The following is a 22,690-nucleotide window of genomic DNA, read 5'->3' as shown; positions in this document are numbered from 1 at the left end:
TTGGAGGTAACACTAGAGATAGTGCAGAAATATAATACATACAAGTCTGGTTAGAAGTTTACATACACTCATCATGGACATGAATGTCTTTCACTTTGAGCTTTTAATGATTTGTTTTCCAGGGTGGGCTGACTATGAAGTCATTGTGAAACAACTAATTTTGCTCCCATTGACAAGCTTCCTTTTTCAAAATTGGGAGAGTTTGTTTGATTGTTACTGCTTTTAAGGATGGTGCATAACTTGACTGTTGGTATAGTGTTTTTTGTTTTTTTTTAGATTTGAAAGCCTTATCCTGACTCCTATAGATGTACTTACTGCCATTGTGACCAAAAAGCTCAGCTTTTGACTCATCTGAGCATAGAGAGCTTTTCTCCAAAATGCATTTTGCTCGTCAGCACAGGCAAATTTTAGTCGAGCTTTAAGATGTCTGTGTTTCTTTCTTGGTCAGCCCTCTCTCATTCTGTGGTGACAGAAAACCGTCTTCACTCTGAACAGACACATTCTTGTTCCAGTAGTTTAGATTAAGTCCTCGGTGCCTAAATGTCGGCCGCTACAGCTCGGCCTCTGGTCCTGTCCTGCTGTTCAACGTTAGGAAGAAATGTACGTCAGCTCATGTTTAAGTGTTCCTTAACATTACGGTCAATTTTCTTTCATCTGAATGTATAGCTTAGCTTTTCTTCCAGAACTTGGCAAAGTGGCAAAAAGTACAGAAATGACATTCAGTGCTTGTAAATTTCTGTCAAACCAGACATTTTCAGACTGATGCGACTTTACAAACCAGCGCTCTGCTCCGTCTCTGCAGCCTGGTCACTCTAATCTGCCCTCGCTTGATAAATTTGTGGAAATTACATAACGCTGCTGCCAGTGGTTTGGCTTCACATGTAGGTGAAAGGCAGATGACAGTTTTAATGTGCCGTTAATCCTCACAGGAGGATGACGGTAAACCTTTGCACTGTGGCTGCACTCATCGTCTTCCTCTGTTTGTTTTTTTTTTGACACATCCCTTCATGTACCTTTCCCTTTGTGCTTTTAGCTCTGACGCACAACCTGTTTATGCCTGATTGTGGAGCACCACAGCAGTCTCTAGTACCATCACACTTGGACCTATCCTCTTGTTCAGTGTTAGCAAGAAATGTATATCCGTTTAATCTCCAGCTGAATGTGACGTTTGCTGAATTTTTTCCCCCTTCAGGTGCAGGGAAAAGTATCAGCACCCCTCAGGACTTGTTCCGCAGTCCAGGTAAAGCATGCGCCTCTGGTTTGTTTAATCGCCATGGAGATGATCTGCAACATAAACATTATTATTTTAGTAATCAATTAGACGATTAATCAGATAAAAAATACTGCCACATTTTGCAGGTTTCTCATTTAAGTCTTTTTTTAATGCAACATTACATTAAGAGATGCTAACAAATAATTTAATTTCTTTAAAACAGGACACTAAACATTTTTATTGGATAAAAGGATGTATCTGCATAAAAAAAAACATAATAATAATTCTAACATCAACATGTGGAAGCTCAGTCCTTTCTGCTGAGCTTTCACAATACAGTTTATGTCTAATAAACTGTTATAACCTGCTAAAATGATATAAATAATGTGTTGATTCTTTTTTTTAATTAACAAATTAATAATTGGATGGAAAAGGTGGTTAAGGAGATTTCTTTACAGAATTTGAACCAGGTGCCACTTTTGGGTTGAACACATTTACAAAGTTTAAAAAAAAATTTTTTTTTATCTTAAATGCAAAATATATATTTTATTTGTACAGTGTTGTCTTAATTACTGCTCTCACGGTTTTGTTCTTCATCAAAACAGCTTTTTTTTTTGTTAGTCTGTATACGATTAATCGATAATTAGTTGACGATTATATCAATAATTGATCAGTCCGATTAATTGTTTCAGCCCTGAAACATAAGCCGGTTTATTTTGCCTTAGTGGCGACTTGCAAACATTTGAATGAGGCGTTTTTGACCCACAGCGTCTCCTGATGGGCAGAGGAAGTTGGCTGGCAGCACCCACTCTCTGGCCAGTGGGATGGCAGGAACCCCTCAAAGAGCCCAGCAGCTGAGCCAGAGGAAGAGACTCCTCAAAGCTCCCACACTGGCCGAACTGGACAGCTCCGAATCTGAGGTGAGTCTTCAGATCACACCGAATGATCGTCTGCATATATGTGGAGAGGAAAATCAAAAAAATCTATCAACGTTCCGCTATCTTGAGAGCTTTATTTGGGCTTTTTAATACACAGTTTTGTTTAACGGTGCGTTGTCATCTGACCAACAGGAGGAGCCCACAAAGAGCAGCTCCAGCAGGTCCACGTCTTTACTGGAGGACACGTCTCCTAAGACTGCTGCGGAGAAGAGAGGTGCGATCCAACACAGAGGAGTCTTTAATGAAAATATTAAATCGGTTACACCCTCCATCTCCTCATCCATTCCTATTTAAATGTTTTAATTCCTGCAGCGCCTCCGAAGTTCCTGCCCGTTTCCGCCACTCCTCAGCCAGAGAAGCACCAGGCTCTTCAGAGGCGGCACTCTGTTGAGAGGGAGGCGCCTGCTTTTGTTCGGTCTTTTGCACCACCGTCCAAGCAGAGCTCCAAGTCGTTGGTGAGTTAACTGAGGGAGTCGTGTGTTACTACTAGAGATGTGCAAGTCAGGTTTTTTTTTTTCCTACCCAGGTTTCGTTGAGGTTAAAGCTGTTTTTCTTTTAGTAATGTAGCACACACAAGAGAAAATTGTGCTGCAGGCTCTTTGGTAGAGATGAGCGTTTTTGGTTGACGCGAACCTTTATTTGATGCTTTAATAAACTAAGAAAAGTAATCAAATACATGCTTTTGGTTGATATTTTTATAGAGTTTTAAAGGTGGGAGTTGTTTAGACCTGTCACAATAAGAAATGATCTAAGGAATGATTGTGATAAATGTTAAAATTGTTTTGAGACCATTTTCAAATAATATTTTGATTAGGGCAACATAATGCAAGTTTACCTTCTCAAAGACCAGCACATTTTGAAAATATATTTAAAATATCAGAAATAATACAAAAAAAATAAAACAAAAAAACAATAAAAGAAAAATAAAAAGCACATAAATGAAACGAATCATGAAGTCAACAAAATTGCCCTTCAAAAAATATTAATCATCAGAATGGAAATTGTCAAGATCATTTTTAATTTATTCTGTGATTAACTGCTTATTGAGACAGGGTTGGAGTTGTTAGTTATTGGTGCATTTAATGGAAAAAAAAAAAAGAAAAATAAAAAAAATATCAGATTTTCCAGTTGGCTTTTTATTCTCAGTTTGTTTCCACTGATTGATCTGTGCCTTTCTAGTTATTACTGGTGCCTACTTGGCAGATCTTTGAAAACACTGAATTAGTTTGTAGAGATCTAACTAAGTTGATGCAAAAAATACTGAAAAAAATAAAAACTGCAGTTTTGCTATTCACTAAAAATAAATTGTAGGATTGCAGTTGTTTTAGGCAATTTTTTTGCTTTTCCTTCAATCTACAAAATTGACTTTTGGTTGATGAATATGACTAGTAGAATACAAAGTATGACTTTGCACTCAGCAAAAGGTTTATGACTGACAGGCAAAGAAAAAAAGAGATCCTTGCATGATTAGTTAAGGTGTGGTCCAAGATGAAAGCAAGTAGTTTTTTTAAGCAACCATTACTGGTCAGACTTGTCGGACGGAAATTTCCAGTCACTTATTAAACTATCGCCGCATTCCTTGTGGTCAGCTGACCTGCCTGCTGTCCAGTCGACTAAATCACAGCAAATATGTTGAGACAAAAAGCTGCTGTTCATTTATTTGCTACAAAAATATCAGCCTACTCACCTTAGGAGTTTATAAAAGGAGCTTTTTTTTATGACGCCAAAGATGTCATAAATCGAACCAACCTATCCTTTTTTTTGTTGCAGTATTTATCAGTCTAATGATAAAATAAGTCTGTGTTATTACTGTGGTCACGTTTAGCAGCAACAGTAGAAGTTGAAAATGTCGGCTTAATGTCCTCCTGTCCTGTGACTGCTTATTTGTTTACAATGAGGTCACCGGCTGAGCTTTTCTGTGCTCAGTCGTATGATTCCAGTGAGGCTGACAGGATGTAATTGAAACCACAGGACTGCTGTGCTAAGAGGGCCATTTGGGGAATATGTTCCTTCTCGCTGCTTGTTTTTAGGACTCAGGACATTAGAGACCTGGGTCTCTAATGTCTAGAAAAGGTTTGACATGTGAGAAAATGTTCATCTAAAACTGGTAATTAAATTGCTTTATTGTGTATTTCAGCTATTTGAGACAATTTCTATTACATGTGTGACAATGGCAGATTATGTTCCTTTATAACTTAGCTGTGGCAATAAACTTAGTCACTTAAGAGCGCTGAATGGTGAAGTTTTACCAGCAACTGCATCAAAATGAAAATTTGGAACAATATTAATATTCAATATTAATATTGCTGTTTTAATCAATGCAATGCCTATATTATATATATGTTTCCTACCCTTTGAATTCAACCACACTGCTGACATTATTTCTGTGCTTCAGTTAAACACACATAATCCTCTGCTTAAGCACTACCAGTATTATGTAAAATAAACTTTTTTGAGCTTTATATCATGTTATAATGTTATTCTGTCATCAAAAAACATATCTGGAGTGTTGCCTTGATTCTTTTCATGCATGATTAAGAAATCCTTTAATCTCCCATGGCAACCATCTAAAATGCCTGAGTGGACCTAGCGCCCCTACCCGATTCCTCCACTCAGCTCCTTCAGACTAGCCAGCAGCAATTAGCAAACACCTGGTGGAATTGCAGATTGACTGAGCAGATACGAGCTATTTCTAAGTGCAAAGTTGGTAAAAATGTTGTTAAAGGGTTATTAGAGGAATGCTGTGTTGTGATAACTTCCTGATGTCGGAGTTCCAGAAAGAGAGTTTTTTTAAAGGGACAGAGGCCCAATTTCAAGGCCTTGTATAACAAAGTTAAATTTCTTTCAACTAGGGATATTTGATATATACAGCATCTTTATAACAACTAAAGGTAACATAGTTACTTGATTGTGGTGTAAAATGGCACTATGGGCTTAGAAAATGCACAATACTGCCCCTTTCAACCTTTGTGTGGGCATTATGTGAATCCTAAAGGATCACATCGGGCTTCTCGGCACGCACAACAAAAGACATGCTGCCATCATAATGATGAACCACCAAATTCATCACAGTGGAAAACAGTCAAGGCTCCACTGCCTGCAATAGAGGAAGCACTGGATTGTTGTTGAGCCCCAGAAGACCTTTCTGACCCCCACAGAGATCCCCATGTGTTGTTTTTAAGGTGCTATGGGACACCACCCATGTAGAATCTACATGTCAGTTTTATCCAGTGTAACGAAAGTAAAACAGTCAGATCTTTCCAGTAGCCTTCACTTTCTGATGCTTCCTCCTGTACCTCATTAGCATATTTATTCAGGTTAGCCAAACTGTCTGACAAACTTACTTGCAGTCAGGTTTTTTTAATTTTTTTTAATATATAACGCTGCAGCAGACTGGGATTCCCACTGGGAAGGTGACTTCATCTGTGTCCTGTTTGTTCATCGCTGTCTGATTTTTCTCTTTTCTTACATGAAATGCGAAGAACAAATAACAAGCAGGACTTTAGGGAAGCCAAGCAGGGACATCTCAGTTCTTGGAAGTTTTTTTTTTTTTTTTGCACATCTCCGAGGCAGCAGCAGCTGAGCTCTTTTCGTGTCTTCGATTGAACTAAATGACTGCAATCATGCCATCAAACTAGCTTTCATGTTTTGCTTCTTATGAAATCAGATTTCACTTTTTTCCATACGTGTAGAGCCGTTAGGTTTACTATAAATTATTACATAACGGATTCTGAAAATATCCTTTGAGGGACGGGTGTTTTCTTATTAAATTCTACTAAACATGCTGCATGTGATTAAGCGTGTTGGAGTACAAGGTGCTGCTGTTTCAGTCTCAATGTCCTGTTCCCTTTCCTCCCGCCCGCTGGTCAGGTGGAAGCAGCCGGCGGCGCTCAGGTCACGGTATGTCACCGTTAACTTGCACATCATCAGATTATCCCATCAACATCACCGTGTTAGGGAAACCATCTTCAGCACTGTATGATTGGTTTTATTTAAAGGGTTGTGTAAGGTCTGTCTGGGTGAGAGTACCGTCTGCGTAGTGATTGAAATTAGCTTAAGCTGGGTTATGAAACAAGACAGAAGGTGGGGGGGGGGGAAAAATTCCTCAGTGGAGAAATTTGTTGGGAGTTTCTCTTGCATAACTGCAGGTGTTGTTTGTTGCAAACCCATGTGCAAATAAGTCAGTTATAGGATGATGAGTAAATATAAAGTTTCTAGAAAACCCAAATTGACTTACTGGAAGTTCATAGAACATCACCTGCAGATTCTGCACTCATCATCTTTCCTCGAGGTGTCATTCATGTGAACGGTTTGTGTTTCCGTTACTCCCATATCGCTGCGTTTCCGGTCTTCTGACGATGCTGGGTGTTTTGTGTTTTACTCCATTCATGTGGTATTTATCTCACTGGAAGAAAACGCCACATTCCTAATGTTTGTCTCCTCTTCCATGAATGGAAGTTTTCAGATGTGATGTGTTGTTTATTTATTTATTTACTTTTTTTTTTTTTCCCCTGCAGGAGGAGTTCTGTTATCCTGTGGAGTGTTTGACTCTGACGGTGGAGGAAGTGATGCACATCAGACAGGTTCTGGTCAAGGCAGAGCTGGAGAAGTTCCAGCAGTACAAAGACGTCTACAACGCTCTGAAGAAAGGAAAGGTGGAGTTCTCTTGTTGCGTCGAAATGTTCATTATTTGAATGCTCAAGCGTCGTCCTCATCCATGTTTTTCCGTCTTTAGCTCTGCTTTGCATGTCGAACCAAAAAGTTCTCCCTCTTCACCTGGTCCTACACCTGCCAGTTCTGCAAAAGGTAAACCCGTACTGTTCATCTTGATCACCGGTTCGGCAGGTTTTAGCTTAAGTGAAAAATGTACCAACATACATCTACTTAGCATGACTACTCTTCGAATTTGGGGAGTTGTTCAGTGTTCAGTCTGGAAATGCATGAAATTTTGCATTGATACTTTATAGAGGAAAGTATATTAGTTTATAAATGAGATTCTTGCACAGTCTTCTCAGCGATGTCAATATTTTCTAAGTCTGAATAGGTACAGTAAAGAAGCTATATAAATACATATAAATATAGTATTTATATGTTCATCCCTTTACCGTCAAAAACTTTGTCTTTGATTTGCTACATCTCAGTACTGAACCAAAAGCTCGGTCAACGATCAAAGAGAGCTGTTTTTGTGTTTCACGTTGGGTATAGATACCAAATAAAGCAGTGGCGCTTGTGAATTCTTTAGTTTAATTTTTAAAAAAATAAATAAAATCACAGACAACAAACTGTTATCAAAACGTTCAGCTTTATCCTGTCTGAATTTCAATAGATTTTTTTAAATGGAGCCGAGCGACCTTGGCCACGACGCCACAAAAAGCTGCAGAATCGGGAACATTTTATTTTTCTGTAAGTGTATTTAGATGTCAGGAATATAATTAAAACTTATGAATAAATCCCAAAAATATTATTCAGGAATATTTTTAAAGGGGAAAAATACAGAGTTGATAAATATCAGACAGACTATCTCAGACAACATGCAGCTTTTTAAATGTTTTTTTAGCTACTCACTGACAAGTTTAAACAAAATTTAATTCGGGTGGGTTTTTCCTGCCTTATCTTTTGTGTTTTTATTCAGCATCTCTTCAGTCATATCCAACTTAAAAGTTATGTTTCATCTCTTTCAGACCAGTGTGCGCCCAGTGTTCAAAAAAGGTAGGAGGCTGTCAGCTTTTGATGCTTTTCAACCACCAGTCCTCTACATGTACTTGATAAACTGCATGAAAACCTTTTATCCGTCTTAAATATTTTGCTTATTTCATCTATCCTCCCCAGATGCGGCTACCATCTAAGCCCTATTCCACTCTGCCCATCTACTCTCTTGGCCCCAGTGCAGGAACTAAAGACGTCGCCCGTGTAGCTTCGGCTCCACCGGAACCAGAGAAACACGCGCCTGGATACGGCAGACACAGTCTACGCCGAAGGTCGTGGCCGAACGACGGCAAAGACAAAAGAAAGTCCGGTGTGTAGAATTTTAACGTTCCTCCTCGCTGTTTGCAGGCTGTCCAAGCACAGCAGCCGAGACGGGCAGTCGAAGGACGAACTGGAGCTGCCCAAAGAGCTGACAGAGGACTGGGTCACCATGGAGGTCTGCGTCGACTGTAAAAAGTTCATCACGGAGATCATCTGCTCCAGCAAGCGCAGCCTGTCGGTTGCGTCCAAAAGAGCCCGCCTGAACCGCAAAACTCAATCGTTCTACATGGCGTCGTCCAAGTCGGCCAGCTTCCACCCCGCAGAGCGCCCCATTAGTGAAATGTAGGACGGAGCCGGCGTTCTTTATTCAAAGTATCCTCCCAGGTTTTGGACGCTTTATTGAAATCTATAAAGAAAATCCACATTTGACACGGACTGCTACCCAAAAAAAATTTCTTAAGTTGCCGTGCAAATCTGGAAGTAGTGTCCCTCTCAGGAAAAGCAACAGGCATTACATTAGCTGTGATACTCATGAATATGTGGCAAAGATCCCCATAACCACTGTTAAGCACAGTGGAGGAGCTGTGATGCTGTGGGCCTGTTTTGCTTCCAAAAGCCAATAGGAACCTTGTCTGAGTCCTTCACTCAAACTAGGGATGATATGATGCAGAAAGCCAAAAGATGTAGTGATATCGTGTAAATATCGCAGAGGCCCAATCAGTGTCTAACGTCGATAAGCTTTCCAGTTCCCGTTTACTTCTTGCACTCAGGAAGATTAACCGACAGAAATGCACTGTACAGTCTCTTTCTTGCGAGGTCTGATCTCCGCCTCTCTCATCCTTCCAGCAGTAAATCCTTTTGCCAAAAGTTTCACCTTCTCAGCCAGATCAAACGAGTTACTGCTGTTATCTCATATTACTGAGGGGCTCAGATTGCCTGTATTTTTCAGGGTTTTTTTTTTTTTTTTTTTTTTTTTTGCTATTTAAACTAAATGTATATTCATTTATGTGCAAGGTGCCAAAATGTAATTTCTTTGAATGCCTTTGTAGCTGCAGAACTATTGTACATAATGTGTGATAAACTAAATGACGGTATCTTTACTTTCTCAACTCTTTGTGCTCCAAAGTGGGCCGCAGACGTACATGAAGGATTTTAGAAAGTGTACATGTTGTATATTCATATCGTTCCAAATTCAAATTTAATATAAACTTATTAAGGTATTGTTTTATTATTTTCCAGATTTCTGGCCATTAGAATGACAGTTTTTAGTATATTATGTTGTGCAATGAGTTTTAAAAAAATCCTTTGTTAACGTTAAGCACTTTATTTGGACCAAATTATTGTTTGTTTGGTTTTTAATCTAAAATATTAATTATATAAATAATATTTTTAAAAGGTCCCTTATGAATACATTAAATGTTTCAATAAGCGTTTCAAAGCAAAGTAATAAAGAATGCTACACAGAATTGAATGTAGACAGTTTAAGATTTTACCTTAAGAACGTATTTTCATTTTAAGTGGTTCTATCAGTCCTGCACACACACACGCACACACACACACACACACACACACACACACACACACACACACACACACACACACACACNNNCACACACACACACACACACACACACACACACACACACACACACACACACACACACACACAGAGATCACCAAATAGATACAAAGCTTAACCAGCCTGTTTAAGAAATGTCGATGCAATTTAAAAAATCAATAAAGCAATCCATAAATCCAATTTTATTTTGGAGCTCTATAAGGAATGTGTGCATGCTGTAGTGAGAACTGTCTGTTTTTATCAGAGAAATTAAAATAAAGTCATCATGATTCTTAAATTTGACTCAGTCTCTCTGTCATGTGGTGTAAAATTTCCTCAAATGTTTCACAAATGGCCTTTTGATGCTCTGCTGCTGTGTGCCAGCTGACCTCTGAAGACCCAGAACAGAGATAAGTGGCTAACACAAATGTACAACTATATGAATATTTCACAAATGGTCAGGACCTCAAAGTCTATGAGTATGGTAGGCTAAAAGTGCCCCTAAATTTAAATAATATATGCCACAACTTAATAACAGAACTGTGAAAACTTAAATCGGAAATGATTAAGTCATGAAAACTGATGGGAAGATAAAAAAAATGCTACTAAATAAGTTACTTTAGTTATTTTAGTATTTCTGTAATTAAATAACTAAAATTGAAATGATCTTAAAATGTTTTGTAAAAAAATAATTTCAACACATAATTGTTAATTTAAAAAGTCATGTTTACTTCCAGTTTTAATTATTTCAGTATACATTTATGAAGCCATGCCGATATTGACAAGTTAAGTATATCTATATTTAATTTGGGTAATTATCCTTCGGAGGATTAATGCCTGTTGGTAATTAGTCAGAAACTGACTTGCTATGGAGGTTGACCAATCAAACGTCAGGCTCTGTTTTGTGACTAGTGCCAGGTAAGATTGGTTTATGCGAGACTGCAACTATAATAACTTACACTGCCACTTATGACTCCAAAGACAATAAATAAAAATTTGAATTCATGACTTACATAATTTTTGAGATTTCTGAGACGTTTAAATAATCATGTTTTTTTGGATTGTATCACCATTTGCCAGCGCAGTCAATTTGTCTGTGTAGACAGTAGAGGGCGATAGAGGCACGTTGAAAACCTGACCTGCTGGCTCACTTCTTTGAAGCGTGTTTGGGGACATCTGGTGGTAGTAGATTGACATTGCAGGCAGTTAAAAATAACTTGTTTCAATATAAAACAATAAAGCAAGTAATGCTAACCTAAACCTATTGAATACAAACACCATCTGTCCAATTGTTTACACATCTTATCACAATATAACCATATATTTAAATGCATTTTATTGGAATTTTATGTGAATGACCAACCCAAAGAAGTGGATAACTGTTTGCAAATTATGCATTATTTTATAATTTGTTCGCAGATAAAAGCAGAGAGAGAGAGAGAGAGAGAGAGAGAGAACATGGAACTGTTACAAAAAGGTTGACTTCTTCACGTCCTATGGCAGATCTTCAGGTGGAAATCAGAGCAACTAATAAAACGTTTTTTGTAAGCACAATCAGGAATATTCACAATGCCTTGAGGTAAAGTTTCTGGAATTATGCATTACAGCATCAGCAATAGGAAAATAACTTCTGCACCTTTCCCTGCATAATTCGATTGTTTTCATAGCCCAACAATTTCATCATAATAATTGCTATCAGGACTATCTTCGAGAATTTCAAATATAAAATAAAATGTATTACGGTGTACAAGGGTACATGTTAACTGCAGGAAGAATCTAATTATCCAATTTACATTTATAATTATAAATTCTGCCTTCATAGTATGAAACGACCTCGATAGGGTCTAGTAACAGACACTGAAAATAACCTGGCTGGCCACAGCCTCTGTGAAGGGTGACCCTCACACGCTGGTATCTATTGAAAGGCAGTGGGCAGCCAAGCGGTCATTAACGGCCTAAACGGGTTGTGTATTTAGCAGCAGCTCAGTGGTGCTGATCCTGAGCGCTGCTCTGGGTGACTGAGTCAGGCACAAGACATCTGACAGACCGTCATGTGTCCGCTCTGATGTTTTAGGTCATTGTGTGTGTCAGTCTGAATAGTTTACTTAATCAAGTTTAACAATTGCATTGGATGTGCCTGTAGAGACACAGAAAGGAGGTTTTTGGGAGGCATTTGGAGTGAGCAAACATATCGGGGGTCATTTCGCTCAGAATCAGTGTTTTTGTTATTGTGACAACGAATAAAATTTCTTTCTTTATTTATGTTTTGCTGCTTTTAGTGGTCCAACATTCATGATCATGGATTAAAATGCAAAACTGAAACTTAATATCTTCTGCACTTCATCCTCAGTGCTGTGTATATGTCCATCATACAAACAGAGAGTCTGTCAGGATGGCAACTGGATATGAGGAGCTTCTCATACCAAACGCTTGGCACGAAAAGAATGTCAGCCATCAGGTCAAGAGGTCACATGTCGACCACATTATATCATAAAGTTGTGTATTCACTGCATTCCCCTAGCATCTGAAGATAAAAATACTGCTACGTGTTGGCTGGCGGATGTTGCGCTGGTTTTTAATGAGGTACACAGTGCAAACGTGTCACTCGATAGTCATGGAAAAGTTTATGTGTCCGCCTGAACAGTCTTCACTGAGATATCAGGGAGATTATGGCTAAGCCAGCCAGGAACATAGGAAGTTTTCCAGGTGGGCAAAGGCACTGATGTATTTTTTTCCTATAAGCACTGTATGAGCAGCATGTAAGACATATGAGTTCTTATCATGTGGTTTTCTAACTTACAGAGAAAAGAGCAGAGAACTGAGCTTCAGTGTTCGCATTCACAAATAAAGATTTAGTTGCTCTGATATTTATTCCTGTCTTCTTTTGTAACAGAAAAATGGAGACTATAAAAATAAAAGATAATATATATTTTAGTTCAACTGATACCAAATATTAATTTTGAAGCGTTTGGATTAATCATTTGCTGAGAACTTTGCATCCTCCTCAGTTGGCGCATGCATAGTATTGCATGTCAACATGGTAACTGCACAGATGCTTCAACTAGAGATAGTATGGTGGCTCTTGGTAACCAAGATATATTTTTCTGGGAAATAACTATCTACAAAGAAGCTTGCAATGAAAAGATCAATCAATTGGTCGTTACATGTTTTATGACCAATTGGTTAGACCATTTCATCCACAGAAATGTATGTTTCCTTAAATTCCCCTGGAAATCATCTGCGCCACTCCAGCTTTAGCTTGTAAGTAAAGCAAAAGTAAACAGATATGGGAAATGGCCACTGCTACTAAGCGGTAATCAAACTGATACATTTTATTTTAATGAAAAAAAAAGGCGCAAGTCCTTCTGTGAATGAACTGCAAGCTTCATGAAACCAAAGAGGGTTGCAGAACGATGTTGCAAACACTGGATATCTCCCTGACACCTCTTCGTCTCTTATCTGCAGAAAGCAGGTCATTGCATCACCCAGGGGCTCTTTGAAGGCAACTTTGTCACATGTTCTCACATCAACATTCATAGATGAAAAGACTGTGCATGTAAAAAGCTCTGTTGGACTTTCCAGAGAAAATGTGAGCCCATTTTTGAATTGTTAAATATTGGCTCATTTTATTTTATTTAACAAAACCTGCCATTCTTTGCATTGACTTATCAAACATTACAAAAGACTGATTTTTTTTCATCTCTGTAGGAGGTTTTTCATGCCCTTTGACAGCTCTTTTCTTTGACAAGTGCAAACCAATAAAAAGTGAGTCAATGAGGAATGTATTTAAAGTGCAAATAGTGCCACTGCTAGGTCGTTAACAGAACTCAGCAGAACCCAAATCTATAAATATATCTCTTCTGGTCTGGCAGGAAAACGATGGAAAATACCGCTGCCACATAGGGGGAGTTTCCTTTGTATTAAGGTCAGGGACAATAAAACCTTAACACTGATCATCAAATGTGAGTGCAAATAATTTTTTCCAAGTCCATTATTTAAAAAAAAAAAGAATAAATAATAATAATAATTTTCTTTAAGCTTGTCAACTTCTCATTGACTCTTCAGTTCCATCACAGGTGCTTCAGCGTTACCACCTCCACACAGGTTTTGTGTTTCAGATCACCGTCAGCGGTGCTAAACAGGCCGCTAACTTGCATGGGCTCTGTTAAGCAATGCTCTCAGTGCATATAGAGGCCAAAATATATTGAACCAAAGGAGAAGTTTTGCTCATGGTGGATTGGGTCGGTTGGAAACACAGACCAGCGGCAGAGACCCGTGGTCAAAGAGCTTGTACGGTAGAGAACCTTTTGAGGTCCAAACATCCGTTTTTGGGTCGTAGCACTCAAAGCAGTCCGAGTCCTCGATGACATCGTGGCCGTTGAGGATGCGTCCGCCTGTGACGTAGAGCTTGTTGTTGATCACTGTGGCGCTGTGGTGCATTCTTCGCTCCTTCAGATTTGCACACTTGAAAAATTTGTTGGCTTTGGTGTCGTAGGCAATCATTCTCCTGGTATATCCTGAAAAAGAAGAATCTTTTTTTGTGCATAGCCAAACATTCTGGACACAATTTGTCTGTAGTTTACATTATTTATACACACACACAAAAATCTACTGGGTTATTTAATCTCTTTAGGACAGAAACTGGGTCAAAAATTGCTGTTGAGCTAAAGAAGACACTACGAAGGTGCCTCATTATTCTTCATTTTAAACTTTACTATGTGACATTTTAAACTGTACTCAACAGAAAGAAGAAATAGTAGGACACGACAACGGCCAATAATAATGTTAAAGTCACTGGATTAAGATAATGACAATAACTTGAGAACAAGGCTATTGACTCGAGATAATATTAGACTTTTAGTTGCTAAGCAACTCACCATAAATTACAGATAAAGTTCAGCTTTTACACTTTGACCAAAGAATTGGTAATAAAGTCGATATTAAACTTCAAGTTTCAAGTGCATGCACTACATGGAGAGATAACAAGACTGAATTAAGAAAATACATTGTAATTACTTGTTTAGTAATCCAAGCTACGAGTTATTTTAATAAAGTAAAATTTGGGAATTTGTTGTTAGTCTCTTTAACCTTCTTTCTGGTTGAAACCCACAACTCAGTTTTATCCTGTTAAAAACTAACCTGGGCTTGATCTGTCCACGACTAACTGGGAACCTTGTTAGCAAAGTAACTTGGAGTAAAGTGGCTTGTTCTAACCCTGCAACTTTTGAGAAGCAGCAAGTTTTATCGAAAAATTAAAACCCATAGATGCAGATTGTATTTGCTATTGCCACTGTAGTAACCAATATAGATATTACTTTGTTTTCTCCAAAGGAAAATTTATTATGTGTATTTTAAAATATTTACATTGCAATGGTCTTAAAGCAGAACTTTCAGCCTTGGGTGTAAGTGTCTAGTTCTTCCTAATACAGAGAAAAACTCAAGTTGATTCTTATCATGAATTGGAAGAATCTAAAAACATGGCCCTTGGTGCAGAAAACAAGTTTTGTTATCCAATGATAATAATATATTTTTGTAAGGACATTGTTAAGATCATGGTGAATTCATGTTCACTTTGTGTTGGTCTGTCACATAAAGACATTATAATATTAGGTAAATTTTTAAATCCAAGTAGATGCTTTTAATCTACCAGCGTTTACCTCCTATAATGTAGATCTTCTCCTCTATGACAGCAGCTGGCGCACAAACATTTTTCACGGTCCTTGTTTCCAATCTGGACCACAAGTTGCGAGAGATGTGATACACCTGTTTCGCAATAAAAATGTCAACAAATAATGTAATTCAGGGTCTTCAGATAACACTTCTCAGAGAGTTGTGCCTTACTTGAATAAGCCGGACCGGGTTCTGCATGGCGTCCTCCCCTCCAAACACGTAGATCCTCTGATCGCTGGCTGCGACTGCTGGATGAAGCACAGCCGTAGGCATCGGAGCCATGGCCTCCCATTGGTTAAACATGCTGTTATACCTCTCCACTGACTGGGAGATTCGCTTGTCCACCCCGATACCTCCCAGCACAAAAATGAAGTGCAGATAAGACACACTTTGGTGGGCGTATCGAGGCTCCAGCATGGGCTCTGCTGTCCTCCATTGGTTTGTCTTAAGGGAAAGTGTGTAAACGGTGGAGCTGACTGAGCTATCCCCAGAAGCCATGCAGAGACTGAGGCCTCCCAGCACATAAAGGATGCTGTGGATGCACACATACGCTGCTTTGTAAAGGCGCAGAGGCAGCTTGGCCAACCACTGCCAACGATGGGTCCTTTCATCGTACAGAAGTGCCTCTCGAGACGTCTGCTCGTTGTTTTTGCGTCCTCCGACTACCACCAGTGTTTCTCTGCAGGTGTAACGTCTCGGTGTGGTCCAGAGGGGTTTCAGCTCACGGCTGCACTTGGTGCTGGCCGTGAGCATAAGACGGCGTACAGAGTCAATAATCTCAGTGCAGAGTGTGGACGACTGCACCAGTGGGTCGTTGGCGATGAACTGGAAGAGGTATGTTGGATGGATGTAGCGGAGACGAACCTTCTTGAAGAGATCGTGGATGGCGCCGCGTCGTGAAAACGGGTCGTGGTGGATCCATGCCAGAAGAGTCTCAAACACCTGCTCCTCCTCGGCACACAGGCGGTCATCCTCCAGGTAGCACATGAGCTCCGGAAGAGACAGCTCACAGAAGTCCTCGGTGGCAGCAACGTCAGAGAAACACCTCACGGCCATCTCCTTCGCCTTCTCCTTCAGACTCTCGCAGTGGAGGATCTCAGACAACCGGATCATGCTCAGGCAGTTCTCAGGACTCAGCTGCTCCTGCAGGAACGTGGAGCAGGCCTCAAAGAGACCCCCATAGTGAAGCATGGACGCTGCCTGCATAAGGGGGAGCACATTCTCCATGGTGATAGTGACGCAGCCCGTGTAAACATAGTCCACAATGCCAGTGAGCACGCTCGACGAGATTCCCTTCAAGTTCACACGGGCCTGGCTGCTCTCCAGAAAGTTGTTGCAGAACATGGCACGGAAGTACGGGCTGCTGGAGACCAGGACATTCCTGTGGCAGGGGATCTCCTGGTGCTCGGTGCAGAGCAGCACATCGGTCAGAATGCGCTCCTGCCTCAGGATGTTGAGCTGGACGAGCAAGTGGCAGGGAAGTTCTGAGTCTTTGAAGGAGAAAATGTCCGCCCGTCTGCCGGCCATCATGTTGCTGGCGAAGGAGGGATAGAGGCACGAAATTTTTCAATTGAAGATACAATACAATACATGCCAATGCAACAAATGTAATAAATGCACTTGATTTATGCTGTTAGTTTGTTACCATTTTCTAAAATTGCATTCTGATTTTCACACCCCCATGTAAAAAATTACCACTATTCAAAGTAAGCTGTCTGAATCTGAAGCCATATTACGTTCTGAACAAATCATCACAAATTCTCACATCGCCAAGGTATATTGTGTTTTTATCTTTGACTTTGATAAGTGAAGTCAGTTTACACACAGAATAAGAAAACAGGACCAATAAAAATCTGATTAGATAACATACAAATGTATTTGTAGGAGTTAGAGAAGGGCTTAAGTCTCAAATGTAAAAATTTTGAGTTTTCACATTGCTACTTGGATTTAAAAAAAAATGGTATCATGCCTTCATTTTTTTTTATGTAAGGCTTAGCTTTTTGGCAACAAACTTTATGGTTTCATTGTGAACGAAAGCTGAGCTGGCAAGGCAGCACCCTTTGGTATGGTCTCTTATTCAAAGAGAGTTGGAACATATTTAGGCTGAGTTACATTGTGAACTTTGAAATACAACATCACCACAACATCTTAAGTAAAATCGTGGAGGACACAAGACTTCAGATGATAGAGGAAGATGCATCAACAGAAAATGGCAAAGATCCCTGAACCTTGAATCCTCCTCTTTGCCATGCACCACCGAACCCTCTGACCACTACAAGTAAGATAGGTGAAGTGTCTTCTTCTCACACGGTGAGAGAGACGTAGAGAGCGGGAGCTGAACATTTGCAGCTAATGACGAAATTGGAGTAAAAACAAAAGTGGTGTATTTATATTTTTTTTCAGTGGTCATTCAATGTGGAACGCACTAGATTTTATCCCACCTAAGAGTTAAGATGATTTCATGCATTTTCATTAGTTTGGGCAAGGGGCAGCAGAAGCTAACCTGGGGCATCATTCATGCTAGAAATTTAAAAATAATGGGCAAAACTTTTAGTCTGAAAGCAAACAAAGGAACAAGGAAAATGTCTCTTTATTTGGAAAGGGCTTTTGTTTTGCTATTCTGTTTTAATTTCGTAATCCGTTCCCCCTGATCAAATATACGTATCTTATGGGCTCAAGTCTGCATGCAAACAGTATGTTTGGTGATTTGGTTTATTGGAAAGCCGATCATTCATGACTCACTCAGAGCAGCTGTCCTTACTATGAATCACTGACTTTCTAATTTTCTATTTTAAAGCCCATCCTTATACACCCGTCCACCATTAGGCCACATCTGTCATCAGGCTGCCTATCACTGCTAACATTAAACAGACTGTGTCAACAGACCATCTGTGTTTGCCTCTCTGTCATTCTGAATCTCTCCCTCAGGACCCATTTCACCCTCTCTAAACTCTGCTGCTATTTTCAACATGTTATGTTTTTTTTTTTTTTTCTACAATATTTCTCGTCTCCAGTGCCAGAATCTGACCCTACGCAGTGGTGGTCTCTGTGGTGATCCAGGATAAAATTCACTGAACAGTTAGCAACAAGTTCTTGGTAAATATTTTAAAAAATAAATAAAAAATATGACAGTGTTCTGGCTGCCTGACACATTTAGACGCCTAATCATTATTGTGTATTATTAGATGACAGCGGCTGAGAGTGACATTTCACAGCAAGTGTATTTACCTTGGTCCACTGGTGGAGAGTCAGAAATTAGACTTCATTTGAATCAAGATTTACAGACATACTGAAATATTTCAGTTGCTTCCCATCTCTACTTTAATTTGTTCCCCCTAAAACAAATTCCTGTCAACTTTTAATACTTTCACGTTGGAAAACGTAAGTTATTAGTTTAAAACGTAGAGTCTTAGATCTTCTATTCATGAATACTCTCCTTACATTGTCAACTTTTTACAAATTGGTGAAAGTTAAAATTGATTTGGAATTCATTTTAATATATGTTATATTCCTGTTCTAAATTGAGAAAGGGTTTTTATGTAACAGTTGTTTTAAATTAACACTGTGTAAATAATCTGAATAGAATAGAAAATAATACAATGTGTCTGAACTGAAAGGATTTGAGCTGAATTGAATTTATTTAAACACACCAGATATGATCTTTTAATCAAAGGACTACATATTCCCAAATAATTTCAAACTAACTTTGTTGGACTCTTAGATTTAATCACAACACTATGTAGTTACACGCTGATGGTGTCCTGAGTCTTCAAAACATGAATGATTTTCTCACAGAAAAATTGTTTGTCCACATTCTCGATCTCTTCCCAAGTTTAAAGAATGTGGTAGAAAAACCCCATGAAAAAAATAGATTTTCATGGGTGAAAGGCTGCATTATTCATGCAAGAAATGATGCATGACCTTTTCTAGATTATTCATCTTGATGTTGTTCACCACGTCATGTAGACTTCGTACCAGAAGTCTACATGCCAAGATTTCCAGATCATGCAAGTTAAAAAAAAGAATCAGAGTGATCTGATTAGGTTCTGATCAGTTCTGGACCATAAAGTAGCATCTCCTTTATCATGTTCTGTTCTCAGTGTTCTGGTGCAGGAAGCTATTGGACCAAAAGACACTTGCTCCTCCAAAGCTATCGCCCCACCAAAAGCTCTGAAATCAGAAAACTTAACATTCCTGGCTATGAAAGTCTTTTTTTTCATGTACTCTAGACTCTACAGGTTTAACCTTTACGATGCGTTTCCTGGTCTTGGAGTCTTTGAGAGACGAGTGAACTTCTCATAAGGGTTAAACCTTTAGTCAGCTTAGGTAATAATTTTAAAAGTTCACACTCTAATCCACAAACTCTTTGTTGGATGTAAAAGCATTCCGTAGAATGAATGTTGACATGTGTTTTATTGTTATTGCTTGTGTTTCTTTTTACTTATTGAAATGATTAGAAATAGTTGGTGTATTTATTATTAGTTGTCGTTATTGTTTTCTTTGTAATCACTGACTGAATTGTAATTATAATCAGCAATAATATAAATAATCTTAATCTGAAAATATGCAGATCTTCATTGCCTCTTTATGTTTGCATTGAAGATCCTCCAGCAGGGAGACAAAAAAGTTTATCCTTCAGACAGTATTTTGACAGATTATGAGGCATGATGATTATTTATGTACGGACATAAATGTGGTTTAACAAAACTTTAAACTGCTTCACTCACTAAGGCAGAAGTAAATAATCTCTCATTTCTGGTTAGCTCCATAAAATTAAGACCGATTGCTAATAACAAAAAAATGCAGGACACAGTTGACGCTTTTTGAGCTAATCAGGGAATAAAGCTTTAAACATAATAAAAACACACATTGAGTCTAAAGCTGAAGACTTTTTAAAGCAATATCTGTTAGCTAAGCCTGTTATTATTCAGTCCAGCTAAATTCACGATGCCATGGATCCTTACCTCCAGTTCTTAGTGAGTCAATAACATCCACAGAATATCACTAGTTTGCTATGAATTGGAAAAAAAGGGAAAAAAAGTTAAAATATAATCCAGAGAGGTGTCGGGAAGGGACCATGACACAGAGAAATGACACAGAGTTTTCCAGCTGGGTGCTGTGGAGAGTGCCATGAGGCCACTGTGTACATTCCTTCATCTAAGAATAGCATGGTGGGCCACCGTGACTCTATCGGGCCTCTCATGTGACACAGGGTTGTGTGGCACCGCCGGGGTCCAACAGAGGCGGTGAATACAATGGCCCCAGAGTGGGACGGTCATCCCAGGGTCTTGAATCAATCGTGAGGCATGCCTACCCTGGATGGCGCTTAATTAAAGAGCTCCTGAGCTGACAACATGGTGTTTGACCCTTTCCTCCTCCACCTCTTTGATGCATGTACTACGGTGGCAAATATAGATCTGCACTGATCAGGACAAACAGCTGTAAGAACCAGTGGAGGTATATGCGTCCAAATGTGTGTTTAAATGCTGTGAGAGTGTGAATAAAAGTTACATTTGTTATTTGTGTACACAGATATGGCAAGTAAAGCTAATCCTGAAATGCTGTATCATTCACCAAGTTCTGATTAAATGTTTTCCTTTGAGCTGAAGCAGAAGTAAAACCAACAATTTCAATTACTATTATTTTCTTTTTTAAGTCAATCTGTTAAGTTTTGTAACGAGTAACAACACGGGAAGGCACACCAAAACCAATAGCCATAACAAAAATCCATGACTTTTATTAGACTTTAATAAAATCTAACAACTGACTCTCCAAACAACCAGTGCCGTTCTAAAGGAGTCAAATATGAAGGTGTGGAGGTTGATAGACTCCACTGGGAGCTCAACTTGAAATTAGATGTGTCTGATTTTTTTTCAGCGACTCCAGGTGAGTCTGGCATAAATCAAATGATAAAAATGTGGAAAAGCAACCCACTTCTCTTTGTGAGATCTGTTTCTGGAATAAAACATTAATTTATTTCACAGCTTTTGCTCAACTCATGATGAGGAGTGTAAATAATTTTGAAAAGTATTGCATTTTTAAAAAATAAAAACAAACAAAAAGCAAAACACTTTAACTTAAAAATTTATCTAAATTTATTCTTGGTGTAAGGGATTGCAATAAAGTCACCGACACAATGCAAGCGAATTTGTATTATATAACTAAAGTGAATTAAATTCTAAGAACAAACAATTTTTGACTCTCTTATTTTAAACACTAGTTGCATATTAGATCATGGAACCTTTTTTGGTAAAACTGAATCTTTATTTTAAAGTAACATCTTGAATGTAGCCGTTCCCTGCACTCTGAACAGCTTACAGAGTAGCTGGATGAATTATTGTTATGCTTGTTTAGTCTCATATGACCAAGATCTGGGGTTTCGTGTCGGCAGATAAAATAACATAGCTAGAAGAAAGTGAGCTGTCAACGCGATCAGCCTTGAGAGCATGTGGCGCTTTGGAGGACTTTGTCACTGACACCAGTTACTAAGTTACAACTCCATTCCTGCAGATGAAGGTGTCACTGGAAGACATGTGTTAAAAATAATTATAAGATGTAGCATATTTTTTTAGAAATGCTAATTCTCACTTTCTCTGCAGCTGCTGTTTTCTTGCTGCTTGATAATGATTGGTTGCTGGTTATCACAAATGTTTGCATAGATTTTTTTTTAACATGAAATATGGGATTTTAGTTTTCTTTCTTTTGTTTTGTATATAGAGATATAAAAAAACATTGAATACATCCGTTTAAGTGTTAAAAAAAAAAAAGACCGGAGTTCCAGTTTTGTCCAGAAGAAGTAAACAAAATGCCGTCCATTTTTCCTTTTCAAATCTCCCCGGTTGTGGATGATCTGATAAAGAAGATTGCAAATATTTTGTCATTTAGTGAAAGTCATTATAACAGACTTCCTTTTCATTGGTCTAGATCAAGGGTGGGCAACTCCAGGCCTCGAGGGCCGGTCTCCTGCAACTTTTAGATGTATCTCTACTTCAACACACCTGAGTCAAATAATGAGGTTGTTAGCAGGACTCTGGAGAACCTGACTGCACTTAGGCGTTGATTAAGCTATTGGATTCAAGTGTGTTGGACCAGGGAGACATCTAAGAGTTGCAGGACACAGGCCCTCGAGGACCAAGTTTGCCCACCTCTGGTTTAGATGTTAATTTAATCAATTTCACTGAGGTTAATGTTTTCCCTTCATTGTACAGCTAAGCAGAGGGAAAATATCCTAGCTTTAGAATCTTTGGAACTCTTAACACCTTTTGTTATATTTTGGAATTTAAATAAATTTATTTTGCTTTTTATTTCACTAAACTATGAAGACATCAATGTAAATAAAATCAA

The 22,690-nt window shown here is 38.7% G+C and overlaps 2 protein-coding genes across 4 annotated transcripts in view; one reads left to right on the top strand and one right to left on the bottom strand.

Annotated features, from left to right (window-relative positions):
- The window catches only part of spire1a (spire-type actin nucleation factor 1a), a 30,250-nt gene extending 20,749 nt beyond the window's left edge, over positions 1–9,501 (top strand). For 2 of the 3 annotated variants that reach the window (XM_008421974.2, XM_008421971.2), the window contains 10 exons: positions 1,193–1,240; positions 1,982–2,133; positions 2,284–2,365; positions 2,464–2,606; positions 6,022–6,051; positions 6,669–6,806; positions 6,887–6,957; positions 7,833–7,860; positions 7,981–8,129; positions 8,206–9,501. In XM_008421974.2, coding sequence (XP_008420196.1) covers positions 1,193–1,240; positions 1,982–2,133; positions 2,284–2,365; positions 2,464–2,606; positions 6,022–6,051; positions 6,669–6,806; positions 6,887–6,957; positions 7,833–7,860; positions 7,981–8,129; positions 8,206–8,464 — 1,100 coding nt within the window. In that variant the 3' untranslated portion in view covers positions 8,465–9,501. The remainder of the gene's footprint in view (positions 1–1,192; positions 1,241–1,981; positions 2,134–2,283; positions 2,366–2,463; positions 2,607–6,021; positions 6,052–6,668; positions 6,807–6,886; positions 6,958–7,832; positions 7,861–7,980; positions 8,130–8,205) is intronic. The other variant, XM_008421973.2, reaches the window with a different exon arrangement.
- A 1,496-nt stretch (positions 9,502–10,997) lies between these two features.
- On the bottom strand, positions 10,998–20,475 carry klhl38a (kelch-like family member 38a). The gene is made up of 4 exons (XM_008421969.2): positions 20,311–20,475; positions 15,518–16,880; positions 15,334–15,439; positions 10,998–14,193 (listed from the first exon to the last, which is right to left on the bottom strand). Exons 2-4 carry the CDS (start codon positions 16,874–16,876, stop codon positions 13,904–13,906), a joined length of 1,755 nt encoding a protein of 584 aa, XP_008420191.1. The 5' UTR covers positions 16,877–16,880; positions 20,311–20,475; the 3' UTR covers positions 10,998–13,903.
- Positions 20,476–22,690: the final 2,215 nt, after the last annotated feature.

Source organism: Poecilia reticulata, linkage group LG11, assembly GCF_000633615.1.
Source record: "Poecilia reticulata strain Guanapo linkage group LG11, Guppy_female_1.0+MT, whole genome shotgun sequence".
Classification (NCBI taxonomy): domain Eukaryota; kingdom Metazoa; phylum Chordata; class Actinopteri; order Cyprinodontiformes; family Poeciliidae; genus Poecilia; species Poecilia reticulata.
This window is presented reverse-complemented; position numbering and strand designations above follow the sequence as displayed.